Raw genomic sequence first — 15,329 nt, 5'->3', positions numbered from 1 at the left:
CTGCATTTGGCGTTTTCATCCTAGCATCCTCCTCTTGAGGATGGGGATGGAGGTCTCCTGTGAGGTGCTCTCTCATCTCAGGACCTGTGACCCTCACAATCTTCTCTAGAAGATGATCCTCTCCTAGTAGTCAGACAGGTACACTCTCTCTGAAGTGCTCTCGTTACGGCAGGCACCATAGGTGGTAGGAATATCTTTCCACCACCATTGAGATTGATCCCCTCAAGTTTCTCCCCAGAAATTTCCATCCATGTGAGAAACTTGCTTTCTTTACGGTGTGCCAGTGATGTTCTGTTGGTGTAGCAAGAACCTTACTACATAGCCGATATATAATTGCTATGAGATAGAGCCTGAGCACTGCAGTGATGACATTCAGCCAAGTTTTATGTAATTCTGCCTTGTGCTGCTTTGCAGTGTCTAGTGTCAGGCACCCAACTTTCTGACACAGAACCAGATGATTTTCCCACGTTTAATAGCTCATGAGCTACAGTCTTTATTTTTTTCCCCTTTGGGGAGTCCATTTTTTTTGGCCCTGTTGGATCCATAGTTATTAAATTTGTAGTTCCATATATCAGCACATTAATCAATGTATTTTTTCATCTCAAAGCCCCAGTTGTTTCCAAATGAAGTCAGAATAATTTTGCGCTATGCATGTCAGTAGGCACTGTCAGTGTTAACCGTTACAAGACATTATTGGTAAACAATTTTTCAAGCACAGCGTGAGCCCAGTTTGTATTCATTTTGGGTTTAGTATGTTTTCTATGCTCAAAACTATCCACATTTGATGTGTGTGTTTGCATTACAGACATCCATGTGGAATACCCAGTTGATACCAAATGCTGTATTTAAATTGTTTTTCATGCACGGCACACGTCGAATTCTCATATTCAGGTCAGTATCTACAAGCATCCATGAGGACTGAATAATATATTTCCAGTTTCATTTAAATTGTTTTTGTATTTTCAAAAGTGCTCCAGATTTGGTTATCATTTCCAGAGACTTGCGGCCCAGATACTTCATGTTTGTTTCAGATTCTCCAACTATTTGGACTACAAAGTGTTAACTAAACGGTCCAGTCATATTAATGTCACCACCTGTCAAAAGCCTGAATAATCACCTTTTACAGAATAATAATAATAATAATAATAATGGCATGTGACGAGGGCCTCCCGTCGGGTAGACCGCTCGCCTGGTGCAAGTCTTTCGATTTGACGCCACTTCGGCGACTTGCATGTCGATGGGGATGAAATGATGATGATGATGATGATGATGAGAACAACACAACACCCAGTCCCTGAGCAGAGAAAATCTCCGACCCAGCCGGGAATTGAACCCGCGCCCTTAGGATTGACAGTCTGTCGTGCTGACCACACAGCTACCGGGGTCGGGACACCTTTTACAAAAAGGACATGTACGAAGAGTGTTAGTGAGGTACTGGAAGGCCCCAATAGGTGTGTGGAGCCACTCTGACTCCAGTGCCATGGCCAGCTGCATTAGATTTTTTGGTTGAGGATCCACGGCATGAACAGGCCAATTGATGTGATCTCACAGATTCTAAACTGGGTTTAAATCTGGGGATTATGGTGGACAGGAAAATACAGTAAATTCGTCCTGGAGCTCTTTGAACCACTACCACATATGCTGCAAGCTGCGCAACTCGTGCTGTTCTGGGTGGTAGATGCCATGAAGCAACAGGTAAGCCTTTTCATATTCCTGGATACATCTTGATTCAAATCTGCCAGTCAGGAGCTCAGCCATCTGACTTCAGTGACAGTTGGGTCAAGTTTATTCAGGAGTCAGGTTAGTTTTGTCAAAAGTTAAATCACAATCAATAATGTTCCTTGTAATTCTAAACTTACCAGGGGAATATGAACTGCAGTTCAACTTTAGGTTGTATCGTACTTCATTTGCACACAGTCAACATTATTCCACTCACACATCATGTTCGATAGACCCCATCGCAAGAAATAATTTTCAGCAATGGAGATTGTGTTAAGATAAACATGATGAAATGCCTCTGTAATGTACAGATCATTAAGGGTAGATAATATTTGTTATCATTTAAAGGTCATACTCTACCTCATAATTAAGAATTTTTTGAATTAGTGTCTTACATAATTACTCTGGTGGAAATTGCAGGCTGTGAGGAGAGATGCCATGTATTTATGCAGAGAGAGAATGTGTGACCATGTTTAAGGTTCATAGTAAAGATTTATATTGTGGCTCCATAAAAATAGCTGTCCATATTAAACACACAAGCCAAAAATACTGTCCCCATTTTATTTTAATCTCTCACATTTTGTTATTTTTGCTGTTATTCCAGCCTTCAGGCATGTTATTGGATTGAGATCTTCTGTGGTTTTTAGTTGGTAGATCATTCAGCTTTTCCCTGGCTTGCCATATAACAATTTTAATCATTTTCATCTCATTTTGCAGTGTCAGGTTTAATGTAATGTCCACTGCAATTTTCTGTGGGCTGCTCTTTCACACTGGAGATATATCAATGGCAATATGGATAGCTTATCGCAGATGTAGTCTGTTCAGACGTACATGTATGACACTGCCCTCATATATCCCTAAATCTGTTAATGTGTGGTGGTTTATTCACCACTGACTTCAAGTGGTATGCTAAGAATTCTTATATTTCTGATACCTGTGGCTATGTTAGTGACTGTTCAAGGGGGTAATCATAAAGTTTTAATTTTCACTCTGACACACTACAATTACATAATTTTTTGTTTGTTTGCAGTAATATGTCTGTGGTTCTTGTAACAATGAAATCTCACACCACAGTACAAAAATTCACTACTTTAGGAGCCAAAAGAAGATGGTGGAGCCCACTGACAAAGTGGAGTATCGTTTTCTGCATTTGAAGGGCAACAACATAGTAACAATCCAGGCCTAGTTGGTAGAAGTGTACAGAAACAATACAGAAGCATATGTCACAGCAGTACATGCAACAGGTGCTTCACCCTGTGGTCAAACAAGTCTCAATAATGAGCATGAAATGGCAGACCAACCTTCTGTGAAGTACAGGGAAACACAAGATGACTTGCAAATTCTAATTGAGGTGACAATGGAAAAAGTGAAAATCAGTCATAGATCAGTTCTCAGCATATTACATGACAGTTTGCTTCAGCTGCTTCATCTTCAGCAATGAAGCAACATTTTTTGTGAATGGCACAGTGAACAGGCACTATACCGAATCCAAGGACAGAGAATTCTCATGCTATTGCGCAGCGCATTCAGCATTCACGAGAAGTTAATGAATTCTGTGCAGTCTCATCATTTAAAGTTTACAGTCCTTTTTTTCTTTCGTGGAAAGACCATTAAAGGACACTTGTATCTGGTTGTGCATGTAAACTGGCTCATGCCACAACTGGAAACTGACAGTGTGGGCTTCATCCACCAACTTCCATCACGATATTCATGAACTCTTAAACAGGGAACTGAGAAACTGATTGATCAGTCATGGTGTGTAGATGATCAGCATTTCATGTCATGGCTTCCAACATTTCCTGATCAAATCCCACATTTTTGTATGTGTTAATGCCTGCTCTACCAACAAACCTATCAGAACTGCAGACTCATATCAACAGTGCTTTTGAACAGGCCGATAGGGAAGAAATTGACTATCGATTTGATATCTGCAGAATCAGTAGTGGGGTACATGTGGAGTACTTATAACTTGTAAAAAAAAAGTTTGAGTTGTTCTACTTGTGTGCAATGTCCTGTGGCAAAATGTCAAATAATATACCTATATCAAATATGTGAAATCACTTCTGTCATTTGTAATAACCTTGTATACCACCCACAAAGCCAACTGTATTTCACATACAGGCATGACTTACAACCCCCCTTACAGTTCAGTCATAACAGTTTTGTCTGGAAAGTGTGAGGGTTCATTCCATTCCAACACTAAGTTTTAATTTTTCATGAAGTGTGTACTTTTCCTTGGAGCCAAAGATTTATTCTGGAAACAACCCTACATTGTGGCTGAGTATTTTCCTTTGGAGTCAAAGTTTTATCCTGGAAACAACATCTAGGTTGTGGCTAAGCTATTTCTCCATAATATCCTTTCCCCCAAGGAGTATTGTTGGGTGTTCAGGAGAGCTTCTGTGAAGTTTGAAAAGTGGGATTCAGGTAGTGGCAGAACTGAAATTGTGAAGGTTAGTTGCAAGTCATATCTGAATAGGTCAATTAGTAAGAGCTTTACAGTGAGAGGCTTTAAATTACTGTATGAAATTCCTGTACAGAGTAACAGGATTTTACCACAATAAAGTCTTTCCACATAGATTTCAACATCTGAACTTGCAGAAAAGTGCAAACCTTTCTGTAAAATTGTTGAAAAAATGTTAAAACAAATTTAAATTAGTTTTCTGTTCATGTCACTGAATGACTGCTGCCATTCTGTTTGAATGAGTCCTCATTATTAACCACAACTATCACAATGGAATATTACATATCTACTGAGATAGAAGAGTTATAATCAAGCTGCATACAACAGCCTGCATGAATTTCGAAAGCAGACAATCTGGTCATTCTGACTGTTCTTTTCTACAGTAAGGACACTGTTTTGGATGCACAAACCTGAAAAAAATATGACACTATATAACAGACCAAAATTAGACCAAGAAAACAACCATCCACAGTTCATTGGAGAATATTCTTACAGTGGAGACAATGGCCTCCACTTTCTGCATTTTTCATCTATCTTCGGTCATAATAATTTTAAATGTTTGACTTGATGTGGTCTGGCCAGCCTGTGATAATAATTATAATCATTTGTGTTGTGTTGCAGTTAAGTGTATAGCTGACAACTTTTGAAAAGGGCTATAAGTAAAACTCACACGTGACAAAAAATCTAACGATTTTTGACATAACCCAGCTTGACAAAAATAATAATACTTCTGAGCTACAAGATACAATAATTCATGTTCTAAACAGGATACTTCAATGATTTTTAGATGAATATAACAATCAAGAAGAAATCCATGTTAAACAGCAGCAGCTATGGTGAATATTGGTCTGAAGCATACATAACAGGACTTCCCTGATAAATTAAGCAGATATGCAATAATTGAAAAAAGCTTTACACACTAAAACTTGTAACACAGACAAAAAATAATGTGATGTGTACTGCAAACTACATGCTAGTTTGACTTTAAAGTCATAGTTGTGGACTTTTTAGCTTCCTGCAAAAAGTCTGGAGAAAACATTTTGTTATGACAGGAAATAGAACTCCTGGTCTTTAAAATAGAAAGACTCCAGAGATTCATTGGACATGGATGATCTGAATTCTGTTCTATTTTTCTTCACAAGGCTGAAAATGCTTTCACATTCTGGGATTTGGTGAGTATAGAGAGCATTACTCTAGAAATTCGGTTATACTTAAGAAGTCCATCAGGTCCATGAATTCTTGATATTTGTGCCCAACTGGAATCACTTGCAGCATCTCGATTTGCAGCCAAAGTGTCATCTACCTGAAGACCTGTGAACTGCCTCTGAAGCACATTCACCATCTCATCTGTTGTTTCATTCTCTCCCCCACATATTACGAGAGGAAATTTTTCCAAGAAAAACGAATGGAAGAAATGTGTATCTACAATTTTGTCTAACCTAGCAACTTGAGCATGCTTTAACGCGTCATCTTGAGTGGAAACTTGTTGATGATGTAGTCACAGGCAGTACAAAAGTAGTTTCTTACTGATGAGAACAAAAGGGATTTATGTGTATCCTGGAGATCATTGACTATGTTCGAAGTCTCAATGCCAATAACTAACTCATCGTCACTTCTTTGATTTTGAAGCAAGTTGTACTGAACTTCAAGCAAATGAGGAGCTTTTGATGATTTTTGACTTAACAAATTTGGTGAACAACTGCTTTAGCAAATCCATTAGAAATTCTAATAAAAAGTGAACTCGTGGGGAAGAAGTCTGAATGGCAACATTCAATTTAGCAAATACAGGAATAGTCACATGAAGGAAAATGCAAAAGGCCTTGTTCCAGTTTGAGGAGAAACAAAAACAATTTTTCTTCACATGTTGTATCATAAGTCTTTAATTTTTAGGATGGGAGTGTCACATTTGGAAGAATAAAGATATTCTTGTAGGGGCAATAGCAGAATCAAGAATTGTCATCTCTTTGGATCCACGGCGTTCAATTCTAGGTATTTTGAAAGATGTCAGTCTTGTAGAAATGTTATGGGTACATAATATTACTTCTTCCTTGAAAAAAGAAAGAAGCAAATCCCACTGGTCCAGTAGTCTGTCCAAACATTTGTCTCAAGATAACCACCTACTATACACATGCTTCAGAATTTTCTTTGCCTCTTTATTGTGAGAGTTCTGAAATTTCTGAAGACATTCTTTTCTTTTGACACTCTTCTCTAAGAAATAAAATATAATCAGCAAGGATCTCATTCACTTTAAGTGGTAATCTTCCAGCATCTTTTTCAGCTGCTAGATTAATCAGGTGACAAATGCAACCTATGATGCCAATACCTGGCTGAACTTCCTTCAGAACTGCTGGATCCCCATTTTTTGTGTTCCATCATAACAGCAGCATTGTTGGAGCAGAAAGCGACAGTTTTCAGTTGGTTATGAGAATCTAGCTGTGATAAAATCAGGTTACCTATGTTTTGCCCTATTGAATCCCTGTCTAATGCTGGTCTGGGTAGCACAGTGCTCACTACTTTTTCCCACAGAATATCATAGAATGTAATAACAATAGGATGCAACTTGGCATTGTATCACTGCTTCCATCAATTGCCAAAGAAAATGGTCCATTCTGAAGGCACTTAAAAACTTCAGATGATGCAGTTTTTGCTATTTTATTTACAATGCATGTTGTTTCCATGTGTCCACAACTATATTTCTTTGCAACTTCTGATGTGGGAGACATCTCCTTAAAGTACCAGCATGATCAGCCACACTTAAGGGCACATGGTGTTCCACTGAAAAGGAAGTAGACAGACAGTCCACCCTAATTACATCACTGTCAACGTTTCCAGATTTGGCAAAAAAGGTGATTTTCTTGTTATTTCCCTTTGATTTAACATAACTTACGTGTTCACCATGCTTCAGGTGATAACTTAAATTGTTTCTTCCACCATGTGCAATATTAATATCACACCCACATACTAATACTGTGCAAAAGGCAAACTTTCCTCCCTTTCTTGATTTTAATATGAATAGAAAATCAACAGAATATGATTCTTTAACTGTCTGGAAGTTCTGTTTCTTGATGGATTTATTCATGAATCCTACAACAGGAATATAATGTATAAAAATGTCCAAGAACAAACGTCACATAAACTTACAACATGAACACTCAAAAACCATTTAATGAACACGATGCCAACCTTGGAAGAAAGAATATGCACATGGAAAAAAAACCATACACACACTTGGAACAAATGTAATTAGTTCACACATGGTCAAAGAATATAGGTTAAATCACAATGAGTGAACTCAGCAGAACAAAGAATTTGTGGAGCAGAGCCTGTCGACACATTCACTTGGAAGAACAAGAACTGTTATCCCTGCTTTAAATTCAATTCCAATGACAAAACCAACATCACGGTTAAAAGCACCAATCATATCACAGAATGAGTTATTGACTACTACAGACTTGCCTTCAACCCATGCAAACAATTGACCAAACAGAAATGGAGTGCTTACCGAATGTTAACGTTTCAAATTTTTGACCGCAAAGTTGTAAAATGCTGCAGTTTCGTAAATTTTACAGATAAATGTAAAAGTTGCCATGTTTGAAATCTGTTGTCTATTTTTAAGTCCAGATCCCAACATTTATTTCTTTAAATTTAATTCTGGTAATCAGTTTCAGTCTCCAAGGTCATACTCAGACCAAAGGCTCGAGATGGCCTGAGGAGCCAGTTCACAGAGCCACTGTGTAGCACTAACTGACACGCCACAAACTACTTTTTTTTCTTATTTATTTATTTATTTATTTATTTTAAAGAAACTGTCTGGGCTGCTTTTCATTAAAATATTAAACATGACTGCTGTCATTCCACAACAGCATCAAAAAATTTATATATAAGCCATGAGCTCATTTCACATAGTACACTATTTGCTAACTCATTTACACTCTATTCCTTGAGATTCATATTTTGACAATAAACAATTTATTTTGAAGGGTGGTGGCTTGCTAAAACAATGTAAAGAACAAAACACTTACCATTTACTACAGTACCCAACAGCAAAGCAGAGAGAGCCAAATCTTAGTCCTTTCACATTGGTCTTAAGACATTATTTCATGATTTCCAAAATTTCACCAAATGTTAGAGCACTTTAAATCAAAATATTATTTATCATGACACAGGAGCCCTCAGCACTTTTAGTACTGTGGTCAGGGAGATGCAAGCACGAAGTACAAGCATGTCGGAAACTTATGAGACAAGTTGGCTAGCTGCATCACCATCTCCAACACCAAGGAATACATAACACCAGCTGCTGGGATGATTCACCAGTGCTGAAGATGCCCTTGGTGTAATACAGCATGATGGAGCACAGAGGAGTCTGGTAGCTTCTCTGTTGTTCTTGTTGTGATAAGCTCCACATATCTTTCTTGGCTACATTGTTGTTTTCATCGAATGCTGACACAGACTTACATTTAGAGTCCAGTCACAGCCCACTCTCCCAAAAAACGAGAAGGTGGCCCTACTTATTGCCTTGGTTTAGTGAAGAGCAAATGCTATTTTCACTGGATGCCTTCCTATAAGTACGCAGGGAACCTACTAAAGTTAATTCATACCCCTTGCCTCACGTCCTCTTCAGCTCCATGAAGGATGCTAGTAAGATATTTAAAAAATTCCCATTACTTTATGTCTCTCCCCTGGACAGGTAAAAAATGGGGCCCATTATTTCAGAAAAGAAAATTGCACTGCAAGCTAAGGAACCAGTGGCAGTATTATTCCGCCACTGTATCTGGAAGCTGTCCACTGGGCAAACACCAAGCAGAATGGTGCAATGGTTAGCACACTGGACTCAAATTCTGGAGAATGTTGATTCAAAGCCCCATCAGGCCATCCAGATATAGATTTTCCAGTATTTCTCTTAACCATTTAAGGCAAATGCGAGATGGCTTCTTTCAAAAAGGCACAGCAAATTTCCTCCCGATCCTTCCCCAATCCTAGCTTGTGCTCCGTCTCTAATGACCTTGTTATTTATGGTGCATTAAACTTTGTTCTTCCTTCTTGGCCATATACCCCTTTCCAACAAGAAAGCACTGTAAAGTCATCCCTGTTGGGTTTCAGTGCTTTTGAACACATACCCTCTTCTGCTGAATAGTTCAAGCAAACATTAGCACGAGATGAATTTCACGCAAACAAAATTTTCAATAAAGGTCTCCTACCACATCATTCTTTCTTAATTTGAATAATTTGAGCTCATATTAGCTTCTAAAATCATTCAATAATCATTAACAAAGTGGAATGAGGTGAAAAGGAACAACAGACCCCATCTCAGGCCCATACACATGGAGAAACTTTTTAATATCTGCAGTGGCCTCTCTCGACCAAAACCAAATTGTTCATTTTAAACATTACAGCTTTTGCCTTTTTGTCATGTTATGTCACTTGGTTTGTGGCTCTGTTTTCCATTCTACATAAAGCTTCAAGTCCTAGTTGTGTTGTCGTTAAAGTTTGCAGTAGTGGAAAATAACCTCCTCCTCAATAATATTTGAGGGCTTTTTTTCCAAACATCAGTTCATGTGGAGGGACACTCATTGATTCATGCCACCAATGACTTATGATTTATGTAAAGGTCCCCAAATAATTAGCCCACATTTCACCTCAGTAAGCTTAGGAAAATATGATGAAATGCAAACATCTTTGGCCTGCTTGCTTTCAAGCAGGGCAGTAAATTTCCTGCAACAAACTGCGGTCCGTTGTCTGTTAAAAGTGCTGTTGGCAAGCCCACATGCACAAAATAATTCTCCTATAGTTTACTTCCTAATACTGATGCTGTAGCCCTCCTGATCAGGTAAAATCTCATATATTTTGAGTAGGGGTTCAATACAACAAAAATAAAGACCACCCACCACAAAAAGCATGTATGGGACCAAAGAGATCTACCGCAATAAGCTGTCATGGCCCCTGAGGTATGAAACTGTATATATTTGCTTGTAAAGGTATGGATACAGATCTGTTTCTCTCACACTAAACACAGGCAGTTACCCACTTCTATTCTCCGTGCCATAAGTCATTGAACATCACTGTCTCCTGTACTTTGGCAATGCATTTTCGCATCTTGTAATACCCATAACAGCATCGGAATGCTCATCAGGAAAACACAACTTTCATTCTTCCCTACCAGCCTTCCTTCTCCTAAATAACACATCCTTATTTGTATTTGACTTCAACTTTTGGGAGTTTCTTTGAATGTAGGAACTATTTAAATATATTCATTTGCATTCTGCTCTCTCCCCACAAACTTTTCATACCTCTGATTTCACATTAAATAAAACAAGTTTAGTCCCTCCAGTCACTCTTCCTGATAATCACCTTCCCTACAGACTGGTAATCATGACAAAGTATCTAGAGTTATGCTGCTTTTTCTCTTCACAAACCTAATTTCCATATCAAATTGTTACGAATATAACATCCACCTACCAAAGCGAAAATGCCTCAAGCTGTATCTCTTCAGGAAACTATGGGTTTTGTGGTCAGTAAAAACAACAGTTTGATAACCCAGCAAATTTAAGAAAACCATACATTATAGCTGATGCATCTTGCTCAGAAACCATGTAATTCTTTTCCACGGCAGATACTGTTTTGGGGGCAAAGGCTGCAGGATATAGAAGATACACTGACTGCTAAGGCCAGACTGTGAGCAAAATTGCATGATGGGAGAAGTAATCTGGTTGGTGACGGTAAGGAGGAGACTGGGGTGGAGCAGGTGTAGTACGTAGGAGTGGAGGATGTAAAAGTGTTGCTTGTGGGAGAATAGAGGGATGAGATTGGAGATTGGAGAGGGGGGAGGGGGGACGACACTTACTAACAATGGTTGAGGCCCATGGGATTACAGGAATGAAGGATATACTGTATGGGGAGCTCCCACCTGCACTGTTCAGAAACACTGGTGTTGGTAGGAGAGTTCCAGATGTCACAGGTTTTGAAGCAGTCATTGACATGAGGAACATTGTGTTGGGCAGCGTGCTCAGCAACTGGGTGGTCCACCTGTTTCTTGGCCACAGTTTTCAGTGGCCATTCATGTGGACTGACAGCTTTTTGGTTTTCATGCCCAGGTAGAATGTAGCACAGTGGTTGCAGCTCAGCTGTACCCACATGACTGGATTCACAGGTAGCCCTGCCTCTGATGGGATACTTAAGGACAGGACTGCAGTAGGTGTTGATGGATGGATGTGTGGTACAGGTCTCGCATCTAGGTCTGTCACATGGATATGAACCATAAGGCATGGGTTAGGGAGAGGGGTTCTGTTGGGTTCGCTAGGATACTGTATAGGTTCACAGGATAGCAGAATACCCCTGTAGGAGGGGTGAGAAAGATGTTGGTAGGACATTCCTCATTTCACGGCACACTGAGAGGTAGTCGAAAACCTGGTGGAGAATGTGATTCAGTTGCTCCAGTCCTGAGTGGTACTGAGAAATGAGAGCAATGCTCCTCTGTGGCTGGATGGTGAGACTTTGGGAGCTGGTGGGTGACTGGACAGATAAGGCACAGGAGATCTGTTTCTGTACAAGGCTGGGAGGGTAATTACAATCCTTGAAGGTCTCAGTGAGGCCCTTGGTATATTTCAAGAGGAACTGCTCATCACTACAGACACACAGGTGGCTAGGCTGTATGGAAGTGACTTCTTGGCATGGAATGGGTGGCAGTTGTCAAAGTGGAGGTACTGTTGATGGTTGATAGGTTTGATATGGATATAAGTACTAGTATAGTCAGTCATCTTTGAGGTGGGTCAACATCGAGGTAGGTGGCTGAGGGTGGGAATGATGTCATCAATGAATCTGAAGTATGTGAGGGGTTTGGGATCCTGGGTGGTTGGTATGGGTCCCTCTAGATGGTCCATGAATAGGTTCGCAAAGGGTGGTGCCATGCAGATGCCCACTGCTCTACCCTACATTTGTTTGTAGGATAAATTTGGTTGTGGTGACTGGGAAGGAGGTTGTAGGTTTTGAATCCTTTGAGTACTGGGAAAGGTAGTGTTCAATACTCACAATGCCATGGGAATTAAGGATGTTAGTGTGAACGGAGGGGGCATCAATAGTGAAAAGCAGGGCAGCGTGTGGTAAAGAAACAGGAACTGTTAGGAGTTGGTGGAGAAAATGGTTGGTACCTTTTATGTAGGATGGTAGCTTGTGGGTAATAGGCTGAAGGCATTGGTCTATGAGAGCAGAAATTCTCTCAGTGAAGGCACAGGAACTGGCCACAATGGGGCGTACTGGATGGCTGGATTTATTGAGTTTAGGAAACAGGTAAAAGGTTAGAGCGTAAGGAGTGGTACGGGTGAGGAGAGAGAGAGATTCCAGGAACAGGTTCTGGGGTGGATCTAAGAATTTGAGGAGATACTGCGGATTGTGTTGGATTTCTAGAATGGGGTCACTGTGGCAGGGTTTGTAGGTGGATTGTGGTTTGTTATGTGGATGTAAGGTTACCTTACATGTTGAAAGATTTAGGGAATGATGGTGAGGCAAGGTTTGAGATTAAGAAATTCTGAAAATTTAACAATTCTGATTTGGGACAGTGGGGTTGGATCACGATTGGATGGTGGGGTGAAGCGAGGTGTGCAGGATTCAATGGCTACATCAGTACCTCCATCCACTTCAAACCTACCAACACCAGCAATACCTCCACTTCAACAGCTGCCACCCATTCCATAACAAGAAGTCCCTTCCCATTGCCGTCACATTTGCAGTGATGTGCAGTCCTTCTCGAAATATACCAAAGGTCTCACTGAGACCAACCTTGCACAGAAACAGATCTGTACATCTCTCCAATCACTCACCACCTCCCAAAGTCCCACCATCTGCCCACAAGGGAGCATTCCCCTTGTGACTCACACCCAGGACTGGAGCAACTGATCAAAGTCTCTGTCGGTATTTCGACTACCTCTCGTCGTGCCCTGAAATGAGGGATGTCCTACCCACATCCTCCCCATCCCTCCCACAATGGTTTTCTGCCACACACTGAAACTACACAATACCCTCATCCATACCTACACAACCCCTATTCCTACCCCTTGCTTCATGGCTCATATTCCTTCAATAGACCTAGATGCAAGATCTGTCCCATACTTCCACCCACCACCACCACCTACTCCTGTCACAAGCATCACCTATCCCATCAAAGGAAGCACCACCTGTGAAATCAGTCATGTGATCTACAAGCTAAGCTGCAAAGAATGTGCTGCATTCTACAAGGGCGTACTGTACACATGAAATCAACGGACAAACTATGGCCACGACGCAACTAGACCATTCAGTCACTGAGCATGCTGCCCAACACAGCATTTGTCATTTCAATGGCTACTTCACAGCCTGGATTCTTACTACCAACACCATCTTTTCTGAGTCACACAGGTGAGAACTTTCCCTGCAGTAAATACTTCATTCCCATAACCCTCTTGGCCTCAACCTTCATTGGTCACTATCCTTCACCCACCTATCCGTCCCCTGTCCCCATTACATAGCCTTCAATTCCAGCAATGCACCCACAGTCTTTTCACTTCTCTCCTCCTCTAATTCCCCCCCCCCCTCCCACCTCTCCCCCCCCCCCCCCCCCCAATCCTGTCCCAGCCTCCTCCTTACCGTCACATCACCACCAAGATTGATTCTCACAATATGCACTGTTGCTTGCAGTCTGGCCTCAACACCCAGAGACAGTGGTCATGTGGGAGAGTTGCGTTTGCTTGATTCAGAAGGAGGTCTTTTGGCTGAAAGCTTACTTGTTTAGCAATCTTTTTGTGACCCAACAATCTACTAAATTGTGAGTGAGTAGCAATACTTTCATTGCATTCTGAAACAACAACCAGAGGGTTTATGTAGTCTTATATGAGTAATGATGATGACTTTTCTAAAGAATAGAAATATTTTTGTTCAGTCCAGATCAAGCAAACTGTGCATTAAAACGTATATTTTCCTAAGCTATCAAACTTCTTGATTTTGCATTAATGTTCCTAACACCTTTAGTTAAGAGGAGAACTCACCATCTTTATAGTACATTCAGTCTTAAAAATCCTATATAATCTTTTACAAAAATTGTAGATTTTTGATAATAATATTTGTATTCAAAACTTTATTCCTGACATTTTTTTAATTTCCTGACCAGTGCGTTGTTTCTACACCTGTTTCAGAAAATTTTTTTCCAGCTAGCACTTTGAATACTCCAATAGAACATGAAAAACAGCTGGTTTCCTTAAGTTCTTTCCAACACTGCACTTGCCTAGAAAGGTTATCTGTCATTTTAATAGGACCTCCTACAACTACAGAAATTTGTGCTTGTAAATGTCTAAGGTCCAGGTGAGTTGTAGATGGATATTGTGCATATCTTCAAGAATAAAATCAAGAATAACATTCCAAGGATAAAACCTACATACTAAAAAATGTTGGACAATGCACGCTGATCTGAATGGGAGGTACACGAAAAAAAAAAAAAAAAAAAAAAAAAGAATTTTTAAACTATTTAATATCTCATTGCATGTACAGGAACTTTCTACTTTGCCCTCACAGTAATTTCAGTGAAAGTAGTGGTTTCTCATTTCACTAGTTCATTTATTATTACTTCTCAACAAAGCACCAAGGATTTTTAATTAGTAAGCAAAGGATAACTGATCACAGTTAATGTATCAATAACGTATAAATGACTTTTACTTAAATTTGCTTCACTTATCAAATAACTTACCTATTGTAGCAGCCTTTGTGTTTCGAAGAATATTAAAATCAGTGGTTTCTACAAAATACAGAAATGTTACAATTAGAAGGGTGACAATCATCTTTGTACACAGGAAGAGTATCCAAAGTGTGTGTTCAGGGTTCTGCAGTAGGGTACTGACTGCAATATTTTCAGCTAATCAAAAGGAAGCAATACTGCCATGTCACTTTATCAAACCACTATCTGTGACTGGAGAAAGTTACTTATCAATCTGTGCTCTCTCGCATAAGTAATTTCAACATTAGCATGCCTTAGCTTCCAAAAACAAGTCCAACTTCCTGATAAAAACTACACAAGACTCTATCTGCTAATGAGTCATAGTAATTTCAACCAATTATGTGCCCCCATCACTGGTAATGTCTGTAGTAATTATGTGAGAGCCATATAAGTCAGCTTCAATTCAGCACATAC

General features: G+C 39.8%; 1 protein-coding gene across 1 annotated transcript in view; it reads right to left on the bottom strand.

Annotated features, from left to right (window-relative positions):
• Nucleotides 1-14,979, bottom strand: part of LOC126455590 (zinc metalloproteinase nas-4-like) — an 80,922-nt gene extending 65,943 nt beyond the window's left edge. Inside the window, exon 1 of the mRNA XM_050091350.1 lies at nt 14,889-14,979. Coding sequence (XP_049947307.1) covers nt 14,889-14,979 — 91 coding nt within the window. The remainder of the gene's footprint in view (nt 1-14,888) is intronic.
• Nucleotides 14,980-15,329: the final 350 nt, after the last annotated feature.

Source organism: Schistocerca serialis, chromosome 1 (assembly GCF_023864345.2).
Source record: "Schistocerca serialis cubense isolate TAMUIC-IGC-003099 chromosome 1, iqSchSeri2.2, whole genome shotgun sequence".
In the NCBI taxonomy this organism is placed as follows: Eukaryota; Metazoa; Arthropoda; class Insecta; order Orthoptera; family Acrididae; genus Schistocerca; species Schistocerca serialis.
Note: the sequence above shows the minus strand (reverse complement) of the source record. Positions and strands in the feature narration are given on the sequence as shown.